The 25,543-nt window shown below is 34.3% G+C and overlaps 1 protein-coding gene across 1 annotated transcript in view; it reads right to left on the bottom strand.

Annotated features, from left to right (window-relative positions):
• LOC124369348 overlaps positions 1-25,543 on the bottom strand; it is a 170,568-nt gene that overhangs the window by 13,642 nt on the left and 131,383 nt on the right. Inside the window, 2 exon segments of the mRNA XM_046827325.1 lie at positions 8,355-10,857; positions 12,553-12,694. Coding sequence (XP_046683281.1) covers positions 8,355-10,857; positions 12,553-12,694 — 2,645 coding nt within the window.

Below are 25,543 nucleotides of genomic sequence, written 5' to 3'. Positions count from 1 at the left end.
ATACTTAGCTATGCAATTTTAAGTTAATTTTTTATATTTTGTTTGGATTGGAAAAACTGATGTTGTATAACCTAATATAAAAACTGTTGACATTTCATGTTTAAGATATTACAAACTTACTTGTAACTACATAGAAAATCTTTCTAAACGAGGTGATATACTTAGCTATGCAATTTTAAGTTAATTTTTTATATTTTGTTTGGATTGGAAAACTGATGTTGTATAACCTAATATAAAAACTGTTGACATTTCATGTTTAAGATATTACAAACTTACTTGTAACTACATAGAAAATCTTTCTAAACGAGGTGATATACTTAGCTATGCAATTTTAAGTTAATTTTTTATATTTTGTTTGGATTGGAAAACTGATGTTGTATAACCTAATATAAAAACTGTTGACATTTCATGTTTAAGATATTACAAACTTACTTGTAACTACATAGAAAATCTTTCTAAACGAGGTGATATACTTAGCTATGCAATTTTAAGTTAATTTTTTATATTTTGTTTGGATTGGAAAACTGATGTTGTATAACCTAATATAAAAACTGTTGACATTTCATGTTTAAGATATTACAAACTTACTTGTAACTACATAGAAAATCTTTCTAAACGAGGTGATATACTTAGCTATGCAATTTTAAGTTAATTTTTTATATTTTGTTTGGATTGGAAAACTGATGTTGTATAACCTAATATAAAAACTGTTGACATTTCATGTTTAAGATATTACAAACTTACTTGTAACTACATAGAAAATCTTTCTAAACGAGGTGATATACTTAGCTATGCAATTTTAAGTTAATTTTTTATATTTTGTTTGGATTGGAAAACTGATGTTGTATAACCTAATATAAAAACTGTTGACATTTCATGTTTAAGATATTACAAACTTACTTGTAACTACATAGAAAATCTTTCTAAACGAGGTGATATACTTAGCTATGCAATTTTAAGTTAATTTTTTATATTTTGTTTGGATTGGAAAACTGATGTTGTATAACCTAATATAAAAAACTGTTGACATTTCATGTTTAAGATATTACAAACTTACTTGTAACTACATAGAAAATCTTTCTAAACGAGGTGATATACTTAGCTATGCAATTTTAAGTTAATTTTTTATATTTTGTTTGGATTGGAAAACTGATGTTGTATAACCTAATATAAAAACTGTTGACATTTCATGTTTAAGATATTACAAACTTACTTGTAACTACATAGAAAATCTTTCTAAACGAGGTGATATACTTAGCTATGCAATTTTAAGTTAATTTTTTATATTTTGTTTGGATTGGAAAACTGATGTTGTATAACCTAATATAAAAACTGTTGACATTTCATGATTAAGATATTACAAACTTACTTGTAACTACATAGAAAATCTTTCTAAACGAGGTGATATACTTAGCTATGCAATTTTAAGTTAATTTTTTATATTTTGTTTGGATTGGAAAACTGATGTTGTATAACCTAATATAAAAACTGTTGACATTTCATACGCTTAGTTGAGCTTAGCTCAATATTGTAGTCAGAAAATGAAAAAAATTAATTTGATTTTTAAAATTTACTTAAGTGAACTATAAAATCTACTATCCTAAAAATAAAATGTTTATAGGTAGGATACAATGAAATGTAAGTAATTTGAATATATATATTGAACAGAAATGTAAATGAGAAAAATGGCATAAAATAATGATTAATAAATTATGATGAATTAATGATCAGTTTAGATGATGTAAATATATAAATATAGCTTGCAGGCAATTCAGATAAAGGCAAATGATTATTATTTTGGTTTTTATCTTTAGAAATCTATTTTTTAAACTATGTATTAGAAAGGCTAATTTTTAACTATAATTTTTGACGTGACAACGTCTTAAATTAGGTTGCGGCTCGGAGTCAATCATGAAAAAGTGTAACGCCCGGTAACGTTACAATGCCCGTCCAGTGGGTCCGCCGCACGGGATCCGCACGGGATAAAGCAGATAACTGTGGGTCCGCCGCACGGGATAAAGCAGATAACTATGTTTATTCGTGAAAATGTGGAGTGCTTAGATTCGTCATTTACAACAACTACAACAATAAAGGTAAATAATTGTACACTGGTATTTCATTATCGTAAACTATGATTGATTGATTAATTGTTAGATTGACACAAAAGTTGAGAAACTGAGTTTATAGGTTATGTCATACTATTGACAAATGTTGATAGTGTTAAGTAAATTATTAGTTTAAATCACTCTGCAATCAATCGTAATTCAGTCGATTGAGAAGAAACAGCGCGTATTGCTAGTCAAACATTTAAAATAACAAATTATAACCTCTAACCTGTCATAACAGTGCGACCAAACAAACGAACTAAACCGACCAATCACCACGCGCGGAGTTAGAATTTAACTGTGTTTAGCAAGAATTTCAAATTCCAATTTTAGTAATGTTTTATTCAACTTTACCATTTACAATAACAAATTTTAATTAATTTTCAAATTATGTACAATGTTTTAGTAAACAAAATATATTTCTATAGTTAAAATTTGTGCAATTCTTATTTTCATTCAATTCCTTGTTCCTATTGTGCAATTTAATAATATTCATATCAATAAATATTCTACCGAGAAAAAGACGTTGTCACGTAAAATCTTCGCCCGTAAAACCGACTTTACAGGCAACCATAATTTTTTTATTTACTCTGTTCAAGATTTAAGCTTTTTACATGATGTGACAATAGGCTACATATACTGCAGCAGAAGTATTATGTTTTTTAAAACATTATATAGATGCTATACCAGTTAGTTTTATAAAATTATTTCAGCAGGTTTGTTATTATTAAATATAAAACTTCAAAATTGATATTATAAATATGTTAATGTACAGACTACAGGAAGTTTGTGAAAAATATTTATTGAAGAGTTGATATACTATTTTCATGAATATCACAACAGTATGGTATTCGCACTTGATATAAACATTAAAATGTTGAAAGATCATTTAATACAAAATGCTATGTGATCTTATAAATTAAATTCCTACATGGAGCACACATATTTGTGCATCTTGTATAGTTAATGCGTTTATTAAAGATAAAGGTATGAGAGCTTTAGTTTTGCGTTGTTCCATGTATTAGTAAGAGTAATTTTATTGTTTTTACAAATTTCCTGTTGGGTTCATTAAGACCATATCGGACGGAATTGAGCCCATTTTAACAAATTTAATTAGTTTAAATTTTAATACCAGATTAATTCCTGATACATTAAAATTAAGTTAAACTACCCCAATATTTAAAAATAAAAACAGTTTAAATTGGCAATATGAGACTTATTAACTTGCTTTCAGTTTTTACAAGGTTATTGAACAATTAATAAAGAGCGGGCTTATAATGTACCTGAATCGAATAAACTATTTGCCAACATCAATTTGAATTCATAAAAGGACAGTCTGGGAAGGGTGCACTTTATAAACAGTAATGAAGTATATTCATACAAGTTAAAATAATTATAAAAGAAACCATAAGATATATGTGTTGATTTTAGAAAGGCCTTGGATCTAATCTATTATACAATAGTACTAAATAAAAAATATCAGAGGATTTTTGGTAGAGAACAGATATTACGAGTAGGAATGGGTGTAAACATTCTTCTTGGCAAATAACGAAGTAATGGTCGTCTAAATGCCTTTTATGAAGTGTCTTTCTATTTTCAAAAGGCAATTGCTAAACAGTGAGATAGAAAAAGATCTGTGAGTATTAGGAAATTTGAGAAAAAAAGGAGAAAAAAGAGAGAGATAAAATGCAAGTCAATGCAAAGGAAACTAAATAGTTAAACTGTTGTTAACCTTCACCACCATTAATTTTCACGATATCAATAATTTTGTTGGAGGAAACCGCAGATGTCAAAATGTTTGTGGTTTTTACTTGCGGAGGAGCTCATATTTCGCACTGATACATTGAAGGTTGCAGTAAGGTATTGATTGTTGGAGAAATACACTGAAAGGGTTAATTGAGAGGTTAAGCAGTTAACTATATTGTATTATTCGAGTCATATTAAAAAAATAATGTTCCTTCACATTATTTTACGAGCTGAAAACATTTCCCGTGCAACATCAACGGTAATAAGGGCACTTTACCAGGAGTAGACAACTGATTTTCAGGCTACTGCATATAAGAATAATTGTATTAGAAATTCATTTCCATATTTAGGTCCAAAATTATAAAAAAAAACTACCCAAATGCACTAAAAATAGTATAATTTAAGCGTAAATTGAGTTAAGGCCTGACCTTTCCAAAGAGAAGAGGTTTATTTGAAAATAATAAACATTCTAGGTTTAAGAGATTATATAAATAAATTTATTTTTAGGTGTTTCATTATTTTAGTTACAGTAATATAATAAAATCTTATATTTCATAGAGTTTAAGATATATGAGTGTGGATGTAAAAGTTTTGCATAATATGTTTATATTAATATCATTTTTATCGATACAAGTACAGTAAATGTTTACATATTTCTACGAATTTATATGTGTTATCTATATTGCCAATTCAGAGATTAAAATTCAAAATTCAAAACAGTTTGTATGTTTACAAATGTAACTGTTTAGTTTTTTTTAAATAACATAGTTTATCATTATAATAAAACAATAGTTTTGTATATTGTCATATCAAATTGAATTGATCTTTTATAAAATCAGTTGTTACACGTAGACGAGTATTTCAGTGTATTATGTCAGTAAGACGCGATTTTAGGGTATTATGCGAGTGTTGGACTCATTAATACTATATTGACAATTTCTTGCAATAATTTAAGTTGCCCTGATCACGAAATGCAAACGTCATATTTTGTGAACAATACTATACTCATGAGAATTAAAATCTATATCGTTATACAAATTTTCACAAAAAAAATTCAAATTTTTTCCTATAACCTGTCAAACTATGACGCACATTAACATATTAAGTACCCCGCTAAACAATATGGAAACATGTAAATCTAATAGGAAACATAGCTTACAAATACATAGAATTTTGTAGGTTCGGTTTGTAGGTAGGAATTTAAAAAAGTAATATATTAATATATTTTCTTTCATTGATTCTGATTTATAGATTCATCTATTGAACAACTTTAGAAAAATTGTTAACAAGAAGATTTAAACTTACTAATATTTTTAATAATTATGATTCAATTTGAGAAAGACAGCTAAATTATGAAGGAAGTTTAATAGGAAAAGGTATACTTTTTTATGGAATAAAAAATATACGAAAAATTTGATCATACTGAAAAATTAAAAATAATATTTATTTTACAGATGGAAGCAAATTTAAAAAGATTATAAGCATTTTTCATATGTTAAAGGGAAATGTCTGAGATTTATTTGCTATTCAAGATTAATTGCTGATATATTTGAAAATATCATATAAATTTTTGCTTAAATTTTTATGGATTAGATCCAGCATATTATTTAACTGGAACAAGTTTTAGCGTTGGATGTAATCTGTTGGATGTAAATCGTTGTAAATTAGTTACAATTCATCCACGATTGTAATATCTATTTAATGATTGAAAAAGGAATGAGGTAAATAGAGGATAAATTTCTCAATGTATAAAAAATATACCTCCTGGTGAGTCCCACCCACCTCCCTCGTTCTCTCTCTCCGAATCCCCTATTAATTTCATTTAAACAACAGTTCAATGACAAAATATATGTTTTACTGAACATACCTCGTCTCTGCAATCGTAAGTCTTTTATATTGTCTTTGTTATCATATTATAGTATAATACTTACATATATGTTTTGGATCTATTATAATATTGCTACATTTTAAAACTAAAATTTGTAGGCCCTGAAGAAATCGCCTGGTTTTAAATAAATTAAGTTTTACACTCTGAGATTTGAAGCCTCGTACGGGAATTGTATGTTTTAATTCTTGAAGTATAAATAAGAACATGAAAGTAATGATTTGTAATGAAATAATTTTAATTATTATAGGAATTCGAGTTAAAACTATAATAATTAAATGGTGTTGTATGTAATATACGGGGGCATGCAATTTATATATACTGTATACCCAGTGTGAGTTAAAGTATGGATACTCTGTTTAGCTTTGATGGATAAAGATAGACTGATAGAACTCAGGATACCTTTCTAGTAAATAGAAGTTACCTTTTTTGTAACTTTTACGACTTTGCCCATTTCCCCAAAATGGGATTTGGCGGAGGGGAGGGGGTGGATTAAAATTTTTAAATTTAAGACCATTAAGTGACACTTCATTTTGAAGGTCCTGGTAAAAGAAAAAACAACAGTGGAAACTAGGACTTTCTATCTCAACCAAGTACAAAAAGTTTACTGAAATTAATTAAAAATGTATTGAGGCAAACCATGAACATCCACATTCAGAAGGTGAATACTTCAATAGACAACCACTTTTCTTACAAGTTCAAAGCTGTTTTAAAGTCTTACATTTTATATTTATATATAACAAATTGACTTAAAATTAAATTGCATTCACGATGTTTTCTTTGAAATAACATTCGGTACGCGTGTTTAGAACTCGCATTGAATACGGTGCACCGTCGTAACAATTAGAAAGGATTCACTAACAGATTTAAAAGCCTAATATTTAAGTAACATTACATTAATGTAATTTAAACCATTAACCAGATAAATATTAAAACAGAAAACACCAACATACGTATTAAAAAATAAAAAAAGAGACCTAGTTTATATTGTGCTTAGAGGAATTTATATTTTTTTTGTAAAAGTAAATTTTCACGATTCTAAAGGTTTTGTTTTAAACTTTAACTTAAATATACTATGTATGAAAATATTAATTACAGAAAGCAACAGACTGATCTTTTAGTTGTATTATGTTTTACTGTAGTAAAATAACAATTAGAACAATAGATGATAGAAAAACATTTGGACATGAAAATAAATTTATACGTTGCAAAGTTATGAAGTGCACTTGCATATATAAAAGTAAAAAATTATTTACGGTAAGTGATCAGTAATAATGGGTTAATTAAGGATTAAATAAAAAAGAAATGAAATATGGCTCTGTAGGACGCGGAGTTAGGGAAGACGGTTGCTATTAGACTCGCTCTGATGAGAGATCAGAGTTATGCCCCACTTTGCATTGAGTAATGTTTTGTTAAAGCTTGAATTTTAAAGTAAAAAGAATTCGTTTAAAGTTTGAAGACAATTTATTTATAAACTTGGTCATTTATTTTTACGAGTGCTACTTTATATTGTGACAGAAAGTACATCCTTATATGAACTAAAAAGAAAATGTCCTGTGTTACTTTATTTCATATTGATAGTTATACTTTAATTTGATATTTAGTTTCATATTACATTTTACTAAAACTTATCTCAGTAAAATAAATTATTTTCTACTGAAGCTGACTAAACATAATTTAGCACGTGGCCGCTAAAAACGGATTTGGGATATCACTGAAAGTTTAAAATAAACATTAATAACTAAATATTCCATATTTTACTACAAATAACAATTCTATTTATTATTATTAATTTTTGTTGAAATGAACTACTTAATATCAGTCATACTAATCACAAAAATAACACTTTCTTATGGTGAAGACACTATTATTATGTTTATTGAGGTCTCCATAAAAAATAAATACTTGTGAAAATATATGGCTTTTTGGATGCGAAGTGAAGGAAACTGCTGCCTGATAGACTACTTGTATCGTTGTAACTTCATGTATAAAGTCTCCCACAGTGAATATTTTCAAAGATATTGTTTGTAAACCAACAGCTTGAAAACGCTACCATTAAGGGTGGGTAAAGGTTGAAACAAGAGGGGTGGGGGTGGAGAATGTTTAGATAGACACTTGTATCTATAAGGTGAAGTCGATGGGAGAAACATTAGCTTTATAATAACTTTTAACTTATCGAATATTTTTATGGAACACATTGACTCGAATAATATGCCATAGCAACATTTGTGGATTATCAATCAATCTATAGTTTGTGTCAACTCTCTTGGCAGAATAATATGGTAGATATAGTGGCGTTTGGGAGATTTTAGTAACTGAAAAAAAAACTAAACAAAAATAATCTGAAAATAGTTAAATATATCGCTTAATGTATGCTTTTATTTCATTACTCATGAACCAGACGTTCATTACGCATTGCCAATGAAAGAGAAATAAACCTGTAAGAGTTGCTTCAAAAGAATCAAGTAATAAAAATAGTTTGAGATCTCGCCGGTGCCTTCTCACACAGCGTCCTTCTCAGTATCACTATCCATTACCACGAATTGCCTCCCTTATCTTATCTACCATGACTAAATAAACCATACAGTTACTAGCTAATCCAGGGTAAGTTTACTTACTAAATGGTTTTGTATGATAATTTTTATTCCTCCAAGAATTCCAGCAAAAAATTCTTCTTCTTGGCTGGCATGAGTTGGAAGTAGAATTGAACCAGGTCGAAAAAAGTTTTTTTGTTTGGATTGAGGTGTTTCTATAGGATGTTCTGACTTTATAAAGTTTGCTGGAACTTGCGGCCTAAGGGGATGTTCTACTAATCTAGCGTCTCTAGTATCTGATTTGGCACAACTAATAGTCCTTAGCTCACTGATCTGAGATAGGGCTGTAGATACTGTTTCTGTAGTGAAGTTTATGGATGGTTGATTACTGACCACTGATTCAGACGATAATGGTATTGAGTTCAAGGAAGAGGTTGCTATTCTGGGCTGAGCCTCTAAACATATCACAGGCGTTTCACTGTATCTTTTATCAGTACTAGTATTTAAATTCTCACTGTCGTTTGCAACAGCGTTTGTTAATGTAAAGTCTTTATTATTACATGGTGCATCTAAAGATGATGATGCCCGTGTAGTTAGCTTCTCACTTGATGGGGTTTCTAAACTTGAAGAAATCTTAGAATATTGGAAAACTGGTTTGGAAGTAGATGTAGTTGGAGATGTGAGACCTGATGGGGGGGATTGAAGAGTATCTCGGTTGAAGGTAACACTTTTTGTTAGTTTACTATGTCTAGCTGCATAACCCTCAACAGTTTGTGCCCTCATTAATTTCTTTAGTTCTGCTGAGGAACTAGAAAAAAATTGTTGTCGTTCTGGAGAATCTGCATTGTCACTAGTAGCTAATGAAGACGATGAAAGTTTTTTAAGTATACTCTTCAAATGTCGCCTTTCAACTGTCTCATTGCTTTCAGGTGACATCAACTGATTATCAGGACTAGTAGATTGGCCAGATGATGTTCTCATGTAATCTGACATTTGTGCAGCACTTGCCTGAGCTCGAAGATACTGATTTCGGAGAACAACTTCAATTGCTATTGCTTCTGAGTGGCTTCTGGTTAAATTGGAGGAATCATACATTTGATTGAACCTTCTATTCTCAGAACTATGTCCCGAATCTAAACTTGAACTCCGCATAAAGGCTTTGTCTTCCAGTTCTCCCAGTTTTTGCCGTTCATTTAAAATTCTGAGTTGTTTAACAAAAGGTAAACCTGAGTATTCAGGTGAAAGATCTTCAATGGATCTGTATATTTTGTTTTCTTTTTTAAACCTTAAGGAATTTGGTTTTTTTCTTAAACTTCTTGTTCTGCATGAAACGACACTGCAATCATCAGAAGAGGTTTCAATATTAATCAGAACACTATCCTTATTGCTTGAGGTTTGAGGATTATTATTGTCTTTACTAACACTACTAGTTTGAGCACTCTTTATTTCTTGAGCAAATTTATTACTTTTAACTGAACATTTAACTTCTTTTGACAAAACACTGGGAAGGTTTTCAACCCTACTGTTGTCAGGACTGACCAATGAATTTCTTGATTGTGTTTTTATCTTGGGCATTTCACCATCAGGTAACGCAGGTAACGGTTTAAAACTACTTGGTGAATCACAAGATTTGACTCTGCAGAGAACTTTATTTTCCGGTTTATTTGTTGATGTTTTGCTAGCTTCTGGAGCGGAAGACACTCTTGAAATCTTGTCGTGAAGTTGATCCTGTAAAGAGCCATTATCTGAAGGGTCCGATTTTATTGACGACCCCGAAGTAGCGGCTGCGGACTTTGTTGTAGGCTGTTCAACTTTATCACGTTTTACTCCCATTCCTTTCTGTTTCAGCAATGCTTGCAGCTTCAACTGAGGTTTGACTTTAGGAGGTGTTTTCTTTTGTTCTTGAGTAGCAGTTTTCTCTTCACTAACACATGCTGCCCCATTTTGTTCATTTCCATCTACAGGTTTTGGTTCCTTCTTCCGAGATTCGCAATCATCTTTCCAGGACACGCCTCCATTTTTTCCTGTTGCAGAGGGATCTTTTGTTTTTTTGGGGGCTGAAACACGATTTAATATTATAGGCTTTAAAGGTTGCTGTTCTTCTTCTTTACTTTTGTCTTTACTTTTTTGAGATTTCAATGATAGTGGTGGAGATCTCAATTGTGTCCTGACTGTCGATGCAAGCACTTGGGCTGTTTCATTAGCTGTCGTTTGCATAGCTGCAGCATCTCTTTCAGCATCTTCTTTTTGTTTCAAAAGGAGCAGCCGTTGCAGTAATGGTAGTCCTTGGCCAATAACTTCATGTTCCTCTTCTTTTGGTGCAGGTCGTTCAGTTTTTGTTGCTGGTTTGTTTTTGTCTGTTGGTACAGTTTCTTTTTCCTGCTTTTCTTTTAATAATTTTAATCTGTTCAAGAGAGGAAAGCCTGCTGCAATTTTTGTATCTTGGGTATAAGGCTCATCTTCTTGGGATGTATCTTCACTTGTTACTCGTGGCATCCGACATAGTATTCCTTTCCCTTCTCTGCAGTATCTTTCACCATCTTGAGAATTTGTTAATGGTTGTAGCTCCATACACTCTTCTTTAGACCTAAAACAAAAATCATTAAATTTTGAAAATTAAATCGATCATAACAGCACACTTGGCCTTCAATTTGTGTTCATAAATTATCTTAAATGTAATACATCAAATTAACTAAACTTTTTATCTTACAAAATTTTATTCAGATGTTTTTGATAGTAATAAGCAAATCCTAGTTTGATTTGTGGAATCAGTGGTTATGCGAGTATTGCTATTTAATAGAAATAACTGATAATAGAAACCTTATTGGTACAGTTGAGCAATATATTTTTTAATTTATAACGGAATTGATGAGGATAATTTTGGGACACAGTGCAATTTTAACACTCTGCTTTAGGAAATATTTCATCTATCAACATATTAGTGACATAATTTATGACAGTTCTGACAAAGTCTAGATAAAGGCTGCCACCAAATGTAATATGAAAAAATGTTTTTAGTGTGATGACTATGCCTGATGACAGCTATTGCATATGAGCTGCATTGCTGTGTAGACTAAAGCAGAAATTGTTTTGTAGTCAAAATGTCTTATAAGTCAATATTTAAAATTGTATAGTGTTTCTCAATTGTACCATGACGTAAGTGTAAAGAACACACTATCGCTCATCGCACAGATTGAAGGGTTAGGGTAGCCAGATAGGCCAGAGGTATACATCATAGGACTGCCTTTGTTTAGTTTTACCGTACCACCATTGCCCACCACACTTGCCGTTCGCAATCGGATGATCAAGGGCTCCGCACTGTAGACCGGTGTTGTGCCATTGTGTCAGCTATCTTTCTGTTAGTGTCAACAAGGAAGTGCATGGTGTAGATTTTAGAAAGACAGAGGCTGGGAACTTAACCATTCTGTACAACTTATTAAAAAGGGCAGAGATTCGGAAGCCCTAATCCGAGGGCTCGACCATAACACTTCCAACGAATTTGTAAAGAAAGGTTCTAGCGAATTATAAAACAAAATACTAGTTAAAGTTCATCAGTATTACCCGATGCCTATTCTTTATTGAGTATGTATTAATGAGAAATCAAAGATTGTTCCATCAGAAATGTCAGATTTCCTGCTGTAAGAGGTACATTTTCGAGGAAATAATGAAGATATTAACATAAAAGTAAACTTATGCATCTGCTAACACCGATAACGAATCTGTAACGGTTTAACCACTTTTAATTGTTCTCAGCAGCAAATATCTTTGTTTTGGTTCATAAAATATTGCCAGTTGTTGAATATAAACATTGAAACAAGTTCTATTATGAGTGTATTTAAAGTACTGTATAGTTGCAATTCTTATAGTTGAATAAACATTTGTACTAAAAAGGTATCAATGAAATGACACTTTATTTAATACAAATCAACAGAAACTAAGGGGTAATATGTATTATATACAATCATCAGCCAGGTAAAGCAATATTTGTACTTTTTTACCTCTAAATTAGACTTCTTATTGTTCTGGCATCGACTAGTAGCGATTCCATATACAGATTCGAAATGCTGAAGCGAAGTCCAAAGAACGGCTTACCATACATTTTAGGAGCTCGCTAATCTATTTATTTAATTTAATCTATTGTAGCCGTGTGGATTACAAAAATTAAAGACAACTATGTGAATTAGGATAGGACATTTCAAAAGACAAAAAAAAAGAAAGTTATATCCCTTCATTGATAATCCTCGTTAACTATAGAGTACAAATGTAATACTGTATACTGTACCTTGTTCCTCTTCGACTCTTGCGAAGGACATTTTTCAGTCCTTTAACATCAGATCGAAGTTTTTCGACTATTCTTTTTCCAGTTTTGCTATCAAAAAGCTCAGATGATCCAGGTGATGACAAACATCTACTGCCCTCCGACCCTATAGAAAACATTTTAAGGTTTTAAAAATATAATACAGAATATTCTGTGTTGTAAAAACGTACTTTGCTATAATGAAACAGAACACTATACTGACAAACATATTTGTACATATATACAGTAGTAATTTTAGTGCGAGTTAAAAATCAGGGTGTATATTATGTCTGGAAACACCCAAATATATCCTTTAATAATTTAAATATAAATTTTAAACCTCTTACAATCGTGATAGAGATTGGGCATATACTTTTTGGAACAATGTTTTGTTATGTCACACCAACGGGGGACGTCCTGCCGAGGGTATCGTGAATATTCTTAATGGAAGCCTATACCTTGTGATACATAATTTTAAAGGTAATAGCTTACTGAATTGAATGCCACAAACCGCACCTCAAAGGAATTATTCTATCAGAAAATAGAACATTTTTAGTATTGAAAATTTACTGATGTTCAACAATGTAATTTTAACATGGTTCTTGCCACAAAATGTGTTACACTAATTTTTTAGCATTTTTAAAATGTTCAATTAAAATAAAATAAACAATTTATTTTTAAGCTGGTTTCATTAGTACAAATTTACCAGTTTTTATTACAATGAATAAAACTTATGAGTCACTTTCTCTGATTACTTATGAATCTGTACTTGGTGTTTTCCAGTCAGCAGGAAGGTTTAAAGAGACAAAGGTCACTAGCCTATGAGAAACATTATTGTGTTATTAATCATCTGGTCTACAGGTTTCAGTTTGTTGAGCATGGAGCTTTCACTAGACAGGTCTAAGCTTGGGAATTACAAATGGACAAAGGTCATATCATTCCTGTCGAGTTAATCAGTGTCTCTGAAGCATTGCTGTCAACAAGTTATCTAATTACAGTAGTTCAGTTTTTATTTGGCATTTTAATGGAATTGTCTGAAAGAGAACGAATTACTCTGTTGATGATGCGAGGATATGGCGATCGTCAAAGATCTTATCGGGAAGTTTGTAATTTGTTTAATGACACTTTCCCAGAAAGGAATCCCATAAGTGTTTCAACAATATCAAAAAACTATTGAGCGTTTTGAAATGACAGGGAGTGTACGTAATCGGCCAAAGTCGGGTAGGATACAATCTGCAACAGATGAAGAACATGCACTAGATGTTTTGCAAACATTTATTGAAGACCAACATACATCGCTCAGAAAAGCTGCACAGCAACATGATATGCACCCTATGTCTGTGAGTAAGATTTTGAAAATTAATAAATACAAACCATTTAAAGTTCATTTAGTCCAACAGTTAAGTGAGGATGATTACGACAGAAGAGTTGAGTTTTGTGAACTTGTGATGCGCAAATGTGATGACAATAGAGATTTTCTGACCAACATACTATTTTCTGATGAGGCAACTTTTTTCCTAAATGGCAATGTTAACAGGCACAATTGCCGTTACTGGGCTAGTGAAAACCCACATTGGATTACTGAGTCCCATTCACAGCAACCACAAAAACTGAACGTATGGTGTGGAATTTTAGGTAACAAAATTGTTGGACCCTTTTTCATCAATGGAAATTTAAATGCCGAACTTTACTACAATATGCTCCAAAATGAAATAATCCCAGCTATTCAAATTGCATCAGGAGAATACTTTGATAATGTATGGTTTCAGCAGGATGGTGCTCCACCCCATTATGGGAGACAGGTAAGAGAGTATTTGGATTTAAGGTTTCCTCATAAATGGATTGGCCGAAGAGGAGAAATCGAATGGCCTCCAAGATCTCCGGATTTGTCACCAATCGATTATTTCCTATGGGGTCATTTAAAATCCAATGTTTATAGAAGAAAGCCTCATAATTTGGAAGACCTAAGAAACAGGATTATAGAGGAGATTGCTTTGATAACTGAAGAAATGTTAGGCAACTCTGTCGAATCATTTTACACAAGATTGGCTCATTGTCAAACCGTAGAAGGAACACAGTTCGAACAATTGCTTTGACACCAAATGCAGGTAAAACGTTTGTTGTAAGACTTTTCTAACAGCATACATTATTTTTTATTTGTAATAAGAAATCAATAACATAAGTATTTCCATAATTGTACTGTAATAAAAACTGGCAAATTTGTGCTAATAGAACCAGCTTAAAATGAAATTTTTGTTTTATTTAATTGAACATTTAAAAAAATGCTAAAAAATTAGTGTAACACATTTTGTGGCAAGAACCATGTTAAAATTACATTGTTGAACATCAGTAAATTTTCAATACTAAAAATGCTCTATTTTCTGATAGAATAATTCCTTTGAGGTGCGGTTTGTGGCATTCAATTCAGTAAGCTATTACCTTTAAAATTATGTATCACAAGGTATAGGCTTCCATTAAGAATATTCACGATACCCTCGGCAGGACGTCCCCCGTTGGTGTGACATAACAAAACATTGTTCCAAAAAGTAAATGCCCAATCTCTATCACGATTGTAAGAGGTTTCAAATTTATATTTAAATTATTAAAGGATATATTTGGGTGTTTCCAGACATAATATACACCCTGTATATATATATATATATATATATATATATATATATATATATATATATATATATACAGACCTTTAGCGAGAGTAATAAGTTTTTGTGTGAGTTATAAAATACGGGACAGGCATTCCTGTTAGAAATAGTTCTACATTATAATTGGGAATGATATAGTACCTATAATTACTTTTTTTCAATAATGATGTAAAGTTTCATTACATTAAAAAGTAGAATTGTCATTGCCAAAAATCTAATCCCAACTAAATATAAAAAATGTAAGGGGCATAAATGGTAAAAGGTAAAAAAAGTATTATGTCACATAAACTACCTGTATTTGGTTTAAGTTTTAAATAGTTCAGACTCAGTAAATCAAGTAAAAGAATTATTTAGGGTAAAGACTGCAAATAAAATAAATATACATATAAATACTGGTAATAAAGGATTTATAGTACCTTAAGCAAGTTTTGCGGTTGCTTACGAGTAAAATATTTTTAAATGTCGTAAAAGTTTGTGTCGCATTCTTTACTTCACTGTGTTTTTAATCGTAACCTGCATAAAATTGAGCCCTAAGATAATTGGAATAGGTTAATATTCAACAACCAGGAAGAGATACGTCCACGAACAGTAATCAATTATAAAATGAAGATCTCTCTCATCGATACATTCATTGGTTGTCCATTCGCAATACCGCAATAGTTTTTGGTCTCTATTCCTTTCCCTAATACCTTTACATCCCTTATTTGTTCTAGTGAGCAATGTTTGAACTAGGACTCCATAAAATTGAATAAAATTGGGAGGTTTCACAATAGACGTTTTTTATGGCAGTACAGGGCCTACCTACCAATGTCCAATTGACTTGTTTAAATTACAATTACTAACACCACCACTATCTCTAATACCTCCGCGAATACTCCAGAATCGCAGCTCACCTGTGGTGTTGTCTATCCTGTGTACGTCGTGTGCCAACACCACCACTCTCTCTATTACCTCCGCCAATACTTCAGGATCGCAGCTCATCTGTATTTTGTCTATCCTGTATACGTCGTGTGCCAACACCACCACTCTCTACATTACCTCCGCGGATACTTCAGGATCGCAGATCATCTGTTGTGTTGTCTATCCTGTGTACGTCGTGTGCCAACACCACCACTCTCTCTATTACCTCCGCGGATACTTCAGGATCGCAGCTCATCTGTTGTATTGTCTATCCTGTGTACATCGTGTGCCAACACCACCACTCTCCCTATTACCTCCGCGGATACTTCAGGATCGCAGCTCATCTGTTGTGTTGTCTATCCTGTGTACGTCGTGTGCTAACACCACCACACTTTCTATTACCTCCGCGGATACTTCAGGATCGCAGCTCACCTGTGGTATTGTCTATCCTGTGTACATCGTGTGCCAACACCACCACTCTCTCTATTTCCTCCGCGGATACTTCTGGATCGCAGCTCATCTGTTGTGTTGTCTATCCTGTGTACGTCGTGTGCCAACACCACCACTCTCTCTATTACCTCCGCGGATACTTCAGGATCGCAGCTCATCTGTTGTGTTGTCTATCCTGTGCACGTCGTGTGCTAACACCACTACACTCTCTATTACCTCCGCGGATACTTCAGGATCGCAGCTCATCTGTTGTGTTGTCTATCCTGTGCACGTCGTGTGCCAACACCACCACTCTCTCTATTACCTCCGCGGATACTTCAGGATCGCAGCTCATCTGTTGTGTTGTCTATCCTGTGTACGTCGTGTGCTAACACCACCACACTCTCTATTACCTCCGCGGATACTTCAGGATCGCAGCTCATCTGTTGTGTTGTCTATCCTGTGCACGTCGTGTGCCAACACCACCACTCTCTCTATTACCTCCGCGGATACTTCAGGATCGCAGCTCATCTGTTGTGTTGTCTATCCTGTGCACGTCGTGTGCCAACACCACCACTCTCTCTATTACCTCCGCGGATACTTCAGGATCGCAGCTCATCTGTTGTGTTGTCTATCCTGTGCACGTCGTGTGATAACACCACCACACTCTCTATTACCTCCGCGGATACTTCTGGATCGCAGCTCATCTGTTGTATTGTCTATCCTGTGTACATCGTGTGCCAACACCACTACTCTCTCTATTACCTCCGCGGATACTTCAGGATCGCAGCTCACCTGTGGTGTTGTCTATCCTGTGCACGTCGTGTGCCAACACCACCACTCTCTATATTACCTCCGCGGATACTTCAGGATCGCAGCTCATCTGTTGTGTTGTCTATCCTGTGTAAATCGTGTGCAAACACCACCACTCTCTCTAATACCTCTGCGAATACTCCAGTATCGCAGCTCACCTGTGGTGTTGTCTATCCTGTGTACGTAGAGTGCCAACACCACCACTCTCTCTATTACCTCCGCGGATACTTCAGGATCGCAGCTCATCTGTTGTGTTGTCTATCCTGTGTACATCGTGTGCCAACACCACTACTCTCTCTATTACCTCCGCCAATACTCCAGGATTTCAGCTCACCTGTGGTGTTGTCTAATCTGTGTCCGTCGTGTGCCAACACTACCATTCTCTCTTTTACCTCCACGAATACTCCAGGATCGCAGCTCACCTGTGGTGTTGTGTATCCTGTGTACATCGTGTGCCAATACGGCTAATGGCCCAAACGGCTTCTTTGAGTGTGATCAGTGTGTTAATAATTTTTAATATTATTCACAAGATTTTGACGACGAGAACATTGGTCAGTCGTTGGGTCAGACATTGTTATAATCTGCTTAAAACCTGATTTGTTGCTACACCTCGCTACCAGAGTACTCCTTACCACTAGAAAATTGCTTACTCGTTGGGTCAGACACTGTTATCGTCTGCTCCTTACCCCAGTTGTTGCCATACCCGGTTACGAATGCTCGTTACGACTTGAACATTGGGCAGTCGTTGGGCCAGACGTTGTAATTATCTGCTCAACATCTGAGTTGTTGCTATCCTCGTTACTAGAGATCGATGTGACTATCAGAATGACTATCGATGTGACCGGTTACGGAATGCTCGTTACCACTAGAAAATTGGTCAACTGTTGGGCCTGCTCCACACGCCAGTTGTTGCCACACCCGGTTACAGAGTGCTCGTTACCACTAGAAAATTGATCCACTGTTGGGCCTGCTCCACACGCCAGTTGTTGCCACACCCGGTTACAGAGTGCTCGTTACCACTAGAAAATTGATCCACTGTTGGGCCTGCTCCACACGCCAGTTGTTGCCATACCCGGTTACAGAGTGCTCGTTACCACTAGAAAATTGGTCAACTGTTGGGCCTGCTCCACACGCCAGTTGTTGCCACACCCGGTTACAGAGTGCTCGTTACCACTAGAAAATTGATCCACTGTTGGGCCTGCTCCACACGCCAGTTGTTGCCATACCCGGTTACAGAGTGCTCGTTACCACTAGAAAATTGGTCAATTGTTGGGCCTGCTCCCCACGCCAGTTGTTGCCACACCCGGTTGCAGAGTGCTCGTCACCACTAGAAAATTAGTCAATTGTTGGGCCTGACGTTGTTATTACCTGCTCACCATCTGAGGTGTTGCCATCCAGTTACTAAAGTGATTGATACGACTAAAGCATTGGCTAGTCTTTATGCCTGATGTTGCTATTATCTGATCCTCACCTGTGTCGGGTGTAATTATGATGTATGATTATTTATAATGTTCTCTGTGTCTGTAGTTAAAATAGCACACGTACTCTGGATATCGTCCACAAAGTTAGTAAAAATTTCGTGTTGGTTTCGTTTGGATTCTATAAATACTAATAATCAATATTCACAGCTGTGACCAGTCCAACCTGGAGTTACTGTTTCGTGAAAAAGGTTCGTATCGTAACAGCATCACAAGATTTTGTTAGACATCGTAAAATTCTAATTAAACACTAAATTTAAAGGATTGGAATCCTCTTCTTCAGGTAACAAAACTAATTATACCTGAGGTTAAGCGATCACAGATCAATATATGCCGGTGAACTCACCACAGTTAAAATTTGACAAAAGAAACAAAAGAACCAGTTTATGTCCCAAAAATTGATAGATTCATACAGTAAAGTTGAACAGGACAAACCATAAGACTGCAGAATAGAGACGCACTACACAACGCATGCTGCACCAGATAACATTCCGTAGCATGCGGTGTATCTGAAATAGTATATGCTTAGGTAAGGGGGTTGCGCGTTCGGCCTTACGGTTTTGTTCCTTGTTTACAAACTCCTACTATGTGTTTGATTTTTGGTGAGATTGTTTTGTCGCTACAATTTGTTTACATTTTACAGATAATTTTTTCACAATTTAGAGATGTTCCTATTGTCTTATCAATTGTGCACCTGATGAGACAATGGGAACACCTCTTCATCTGAGATTGCACTCGATGGCTACTGGGTAAAGCGGATAGAACTCGGTTGTACTCTGGGTGTCTCTGATGGCGAAACGATGTTCGTTTTGAACGTCTTCTTCGTCGAATTATTTTGTGTCTTCAGACAGACTTGACTCCAGATTCCAGAATCCATTGTCTTGTGACAGTGATAGATTTCAGACGCTGCACTAAGCGGAAGGTAAAATAGAGCAACAACGAGACATTTGCATAATTTAGTGTATTACCACAGTTGTAAATTCTTTATTTGGAAGTAAATTATTCGTGAAAATTGTGAGTGATCCCAACTCTTCCCTTCATAAATATTTTTCGTCGTTTGCCATTTCCTCGTGAGTGGAAAGTCCCACTTTATAGTTTTCTCATAGCTCAGAAACTACTTCATTATAAAAGAAAACTGTACTATCACTACTTTCTATAGGAGCTTTTCTCTTAGGTGGGCTTTATTCATCCCGTTATTTTTTCAGTTTTATTATATTTTTTCACAACTACTTTCAGTCATTCATCTTTAGTTATTCGGCCATTAAGTGCTATTTAAAGCTGCAGTTGTTAATATTTTACGTCATCCTGTAGACTGTGATGACTATAAGACAATATAACTGGGTTATTAAAAATTAATTAAACTACAATACATTATAAAACATTATCAGCATAAAACTATCAAAATTATTATTCTATTTCTAACAGTAGACGAAACGGTATTTCGTATCAAATCGGCTATTTTTCCTTAATTCAACTTACAGAAAGCTTTAGATAGCTTAAATCTAATTTTCAAAAAAGAATTACAAACAGATTTTAAAATAAACAAACAATTATTAATTTTTCTTTATTATGTTAGAAGCATTAATCCAATAAAATAATTTTTCGACAAAACTATTATGCATTATTATGTTTAAATCGTTACACAGAATAAAAAAAGTGAACCAAATGTACTTGCAGATATAGTGCAATTCCGACAGCAGCGACAAATGAAAATTAGCATACAAGTAAGAGAAGAAAAAAATATACCCAACGTAAATACTAATGCATTTGTTATTGCCAATGCCAAAAAACTAGTGAAAAGTATGCTATGGAAGCAGGCAGAGTTATTTGCTATAAGTATTAAAGATATAGTAGAGCTTATAACTACAATATACAGCATATATTAATTCCGTTCAGTCAGACGAGCTAGGCACAAATGCAAAAGACACAACAAATTGAAATGTTATTCTCCAGGCATGTCAGTAAAAGAATTATTAATATAATAAGCATGGAAGATTTTTAGAGTTGTGATGCACTGTATTGGGTGTACGACATGCTTCAAGATCCAGTGCACTTGCAAGATATTGAAGAGAGAGAGAGAGAGTGAACAATTGGAATCAATGTTATTTACCCTCGTCGCTAAGCTCGCTCTCAGTATTAGGAGGAACTAGGTACTGAGGCTTCAGAGACTTCGCAACCACACCGTCCACTATCTTTTCTGGGGCCGGTTGACCTTTGGGCAGCCAATTTGTTACCCTTCACTATTTTAGTAAACAATGGTTGACACAATAAATATATTTCTGTTCAGACAAATTGGATCAGTAGCAAAAGGAACCAGTGAAATGTTTTGTTTAAATGTTTTGTACAACCTGAGAGACAAGCAGTATTACCATATTATGTTTTAAGAAGGTAGATTAATGGCATGAGGGACCAGTAGAATGTTCTGTATTTGGTCTGTTATGTATGTATACAATCATTTTAAGCATTGTAAAAGTTGTATACAACGTGAATACAAACGGGATTACCATATTTGTCTGTTTTAAAAAAGTAGGTCAGTGGCATTAGGTACCCGTAGATGTTGTTTGGAAATGTTTTGTACAGACTGAAATACAAACAGGATTACCATATTTGTCTGTTTTAACAAAGTGGGTCAGTGGCATTAGGTGCTCATGGATGTTGTTTGGAAATGTTTTGTACAGACTGAAATACAAACAGGATTACTATATTTGTCTGTTTTATCAAAGTAGGTCAGTGGCATTAGGTGCTCATGGATGTTGTTTGGAAATGTTTTGTACACCCCGAAAGACAAACGGGATTACCATATTTGTCTGTTTTAACAAAGTGGGTCAGTGGCATTAGGTGCTCATGGATGTTGTTTGGAAATGTTTTGAACAGACTGAAATACAAACGGGATTACCATATTTGTCTGTTTTAACAAAGTGGGTCAGTGGCATTAGGTGCTCATGGATGTTGTTTGGAAATGTTTTGTACAGACTGAAATACAAACAGGATTACTATATTTGTCTGTTTTATCAAAGTAGGTCAGTGGCATTAGGTGCTCATGGATGTTGTTTGGAAATGTTTTGTACACCCCGAAAGACAAACGGGATTACCATATTTGTCTGTTTTAACAAAGTGGGTCAGTGGCATTAGGTGCTCATGGATGTTGTTTGGAAATGTTTTGTACACCCCGAAAGACAAACGGGATTACCATATTTGTCTGTTTTAACAAAGTGGGTCAGTGGCATTAGGTGCTCATGGATGTTGTTTGGAAATGTTTTGTACAGACTGAAATACAAACAGGATTACCATATTTGTCTGTTTTAACAAAGTAGGTCAGTGGCATTAGGTGCTCATGGATGTTGTTTGGAAATGTTTTGTACAGACTGAAATACAAACAGGATTACTGTATTTGTCTGTTTTATCAAAGTAGGTCAGTGGCATTAGGTGCTCATGAATGTTGTTTGGAAATGTTTTGTACACCCCGAAAGACAAACGGGATTACCATATTTGTCTGTTTTAACAAAGTGGGTCAGTGGCATTAGGTGCTCATGGATGTTGTTTGGAAATGTTTTGAACAGACTGAAATACAAACGGGATTACCATATTTGTCTGTTTTAACAAAGTGGGTCAGTGGCATTAGGTGCTCATGGATGTTGTTTGGAAATGTTTTGTACAGACTGAAATACAAACAGGATTACTATATTTGTCTGTTTTATCAAAGTAGGTCAGTGGCATTAGGTGCTCATGGATGTTGTTTGGAAATGTTTTGTACAGACTGAAATACAAACGGGATTACCATATTTGTCTGTTTTAACAAAGTGGGTCAGTGGCATTAGGTGCTCATGGATGTTGTTTGGAAATGTTTTGTACACCCCGAAAGACAAACGGGATTACCATATTTGTCTGTTTTAACAAAGTGGGTCAGTGGCATTAGGTGCTCATGGATGTTGTTTGGAAATGTTTTGTACAGACTGAAATACAAACAGGATTACTATATTTGTCTGTTTTATCAAAGTAGGTCAGTGGCATTAGGTGCTCATGGATGTTGTTTGGAAATGTTTTGTACACCCCGAAAGACAAACGGGATTACCATATTTGTCTGTTTTAACAAAGTGGGTCAGTGGCATTAGGTGCTCATGGATGTTGTTTGGAAATGTTTTGTACAGACTGAAATACAAACAGGATTACTATATTTGTCTGTTTTATCAAAGTAGGTCAGTGGCATTAGGTGCTCATGGATGTTGTTTGGAAATGTTTTGTACAGACTGAAATACAAACAGGATTACTATATTTGTCTGTTTTAACAAAGTGGGTCAGTGGCATTAGGTGCTCATGGATGTTGTTTGGAAATGTTTTGTACAGACTGAAATACAAACGGGATTACCATATTTGTCTGTTTTAACAAAGTGGGTCAGTGGCATTAGGTGCTCATGGATGTTGTTTGGAAATGTTTTGTACAGACTGAAATACAAACAGGATTACTATATTTGTCTGTTTTATCAAAGTAGGTCAGTGGCATTAGGTGCTCATGGATGTTGTTTGGAAATGTTTTGTACACCCCGAAAGACAAACGGGATTACCATATTTGTCTGTTTTAACAAAGTGGGTCAGTGGCATTAGGTGCTCATGGATGTTGTTTGGAAATGTTTTGTACAGACTGAAATACAAACAGGATTACTATATTTGTCTGTTTTATCAAAGTAGGTCAGTGGCATTAGGTGCTCATGGATGTTGTTTGGAAATGTTTTGTACAGACTGAAATACAAACAGGATTACTATATTTGTCTGTTTTATCAAAGTAGGTCAGTGGCATTAGGTGCTCATGGATGTTGTTTGGAAATGTTTTGTACAGACTGAAATACAAACGGGATTACTATATTTGTCTGTTTTAACAAAGTGGGTCAGTGGCATTAGGTGCTCATGGATGTTGTTTGGAAATGTTTTGTACACCCCGAAAGACAAACGGGATTACCATATTTGTCTGTTTTAACAAAGTGGGTCAGTGGCATTAGGTGCTCATGGATGTTGTTTGGAAATGTTTTGTACAGACTGAAATACAAACAGGATTACTATATTTGTCTGTTTTATCAAAGTAGGTCAGTGGCATTAGGTGCTCATGGATGTTGTTTGGAAATGTTTTGTACACCCCGAAAGACAAACGGGATTACCATATTTGTCTGTTTTAACAAAGTGGGTCAGTGGCATTAGGTGCTCATGGATGTTGTTTGGAAATGTTTTGTACAGACTGAAATACAAACAGGATTACTATATTTGTCTGTTTTATCAAAGTAGGTCAGTGGCATTAGGTGCTCATGGATGTGTTTTGGAAATGTTTTGTACACCCCGAAAGACAAACGGGATTACCATATTTGTCTGTTTTAACAAAGTGGGTCAGTGGCATTAGGTGCTCATGGATGTTGTTTGGAAATGTTTTGTACAGACTGAAATACAAACAGGATTACTATATTTGTCTGTTTTATCAAAGTAGGTCAGTGGCATTAGGTGCTCATGGATGTTGTTTGGAAATGTTTTGTACACCCCGAAAGACAAACGGGATTACCATATTTGTCTGTTTTAACAAAGTGGGTCAGTGGCATTAGGTGCTCATGGATGTTGTTTGGAAATGTTTTGTACAGACTGAAATACAAACAGGATTACCATATTTGTCTGTTTTATCAAAGTAGGTCAGTGGCATTAGGTGCTCATGGATGTTGTTTGGAAATGTTTTGTACAGACTGAAATACAAACAGGATTACTATATTTGTCTGTTTTATCAAAGTAGGTCAGTGGCATTAGGTGCTCATGGATGTTGTTTGGAAATGTTTTGTACACCCCGAAAGACAAACGGGATTACCATATTTGTCTGTTTTAACAAAGTGGGTCAGTGGCATTAGGTGCTCATGGATGTTGTTTGGAAATGTTTTGTACAGACTGAAATACAAACAGGATTACCATATTTGTCTGTTTTAACAAAGTAGGGTCAGTGGCATTAGGTGCTCATGGATGTTGTTTGGAAATGTTTTGTACAGACTGAAATACAAACAGGATTACTATATTTGTCTGTTTTATCAAAGTAGGGTCAGTGGCATTAGGTGCTCATGGATGTTGTTTGGAAATGTTTTGTACAGACTGAAATACAAACGGGATTACCATATTTGTCTGTTTTAACAAAGTGGGTCAGTGGCATTAGGTGCTCATGGATGTTGTTTGGAAATGTTTTGTACAGACTGAAATACAAACAGGATTACTATATTTGTCTGTTTTATCAAAGTAGGTCAGTGGCATTAGGTGCTCATGGATGTTGTTTGGAAATGTTTTGTACACCCCGAAAGACAAACGGGATTACCATATTTGTCTGTTTTAACAAAGTGGGTCAGTGGCATTAGGTGCTCATGGATGTTGTTTGGAAATGTTTTGTACAGACTGAAATACAAACAGGATTACTATATTTGTCTGTTTTATCAAAGTAGGTCAGTGGCATTAGGTGCTCATGGATGTTGTTTGGAAATGTTTTGTACACCCTGAAATACAAACAGGATTACCATATTTGTCTGTTTTAACAAAGTGGGTCAGTGGCATTAGGTGCTCATGGATGTTGTTTGGAAATGTTTTGTACAGACTGAAATACAAACAGGATTACTATATTTGTCTGTTTTAACAAAGTGGGTCAGTGGCATTAGGTGCTCATGGATGTTGTTTGGAAATGTTTTG

The sequence above is a fragment of the Homalodisca vitripennis genome, chromosome X (assembly GCF_021130785.1).
Source record: "Homalodisca vitripennis isolate AUS2020 chromosome X, UT_GWSS_2.1, whole genome shotgun sequence".
Lineage (NCBI taxonomy): Eukaryota > Metazoa > Arthropoda > Insecta > Hemiptera > Cicadellidae > Homalodisca > Homalodisca vitripennis.
This window is presented reverse-complemented; position numbering and strand designations above follow the sequence as displayed.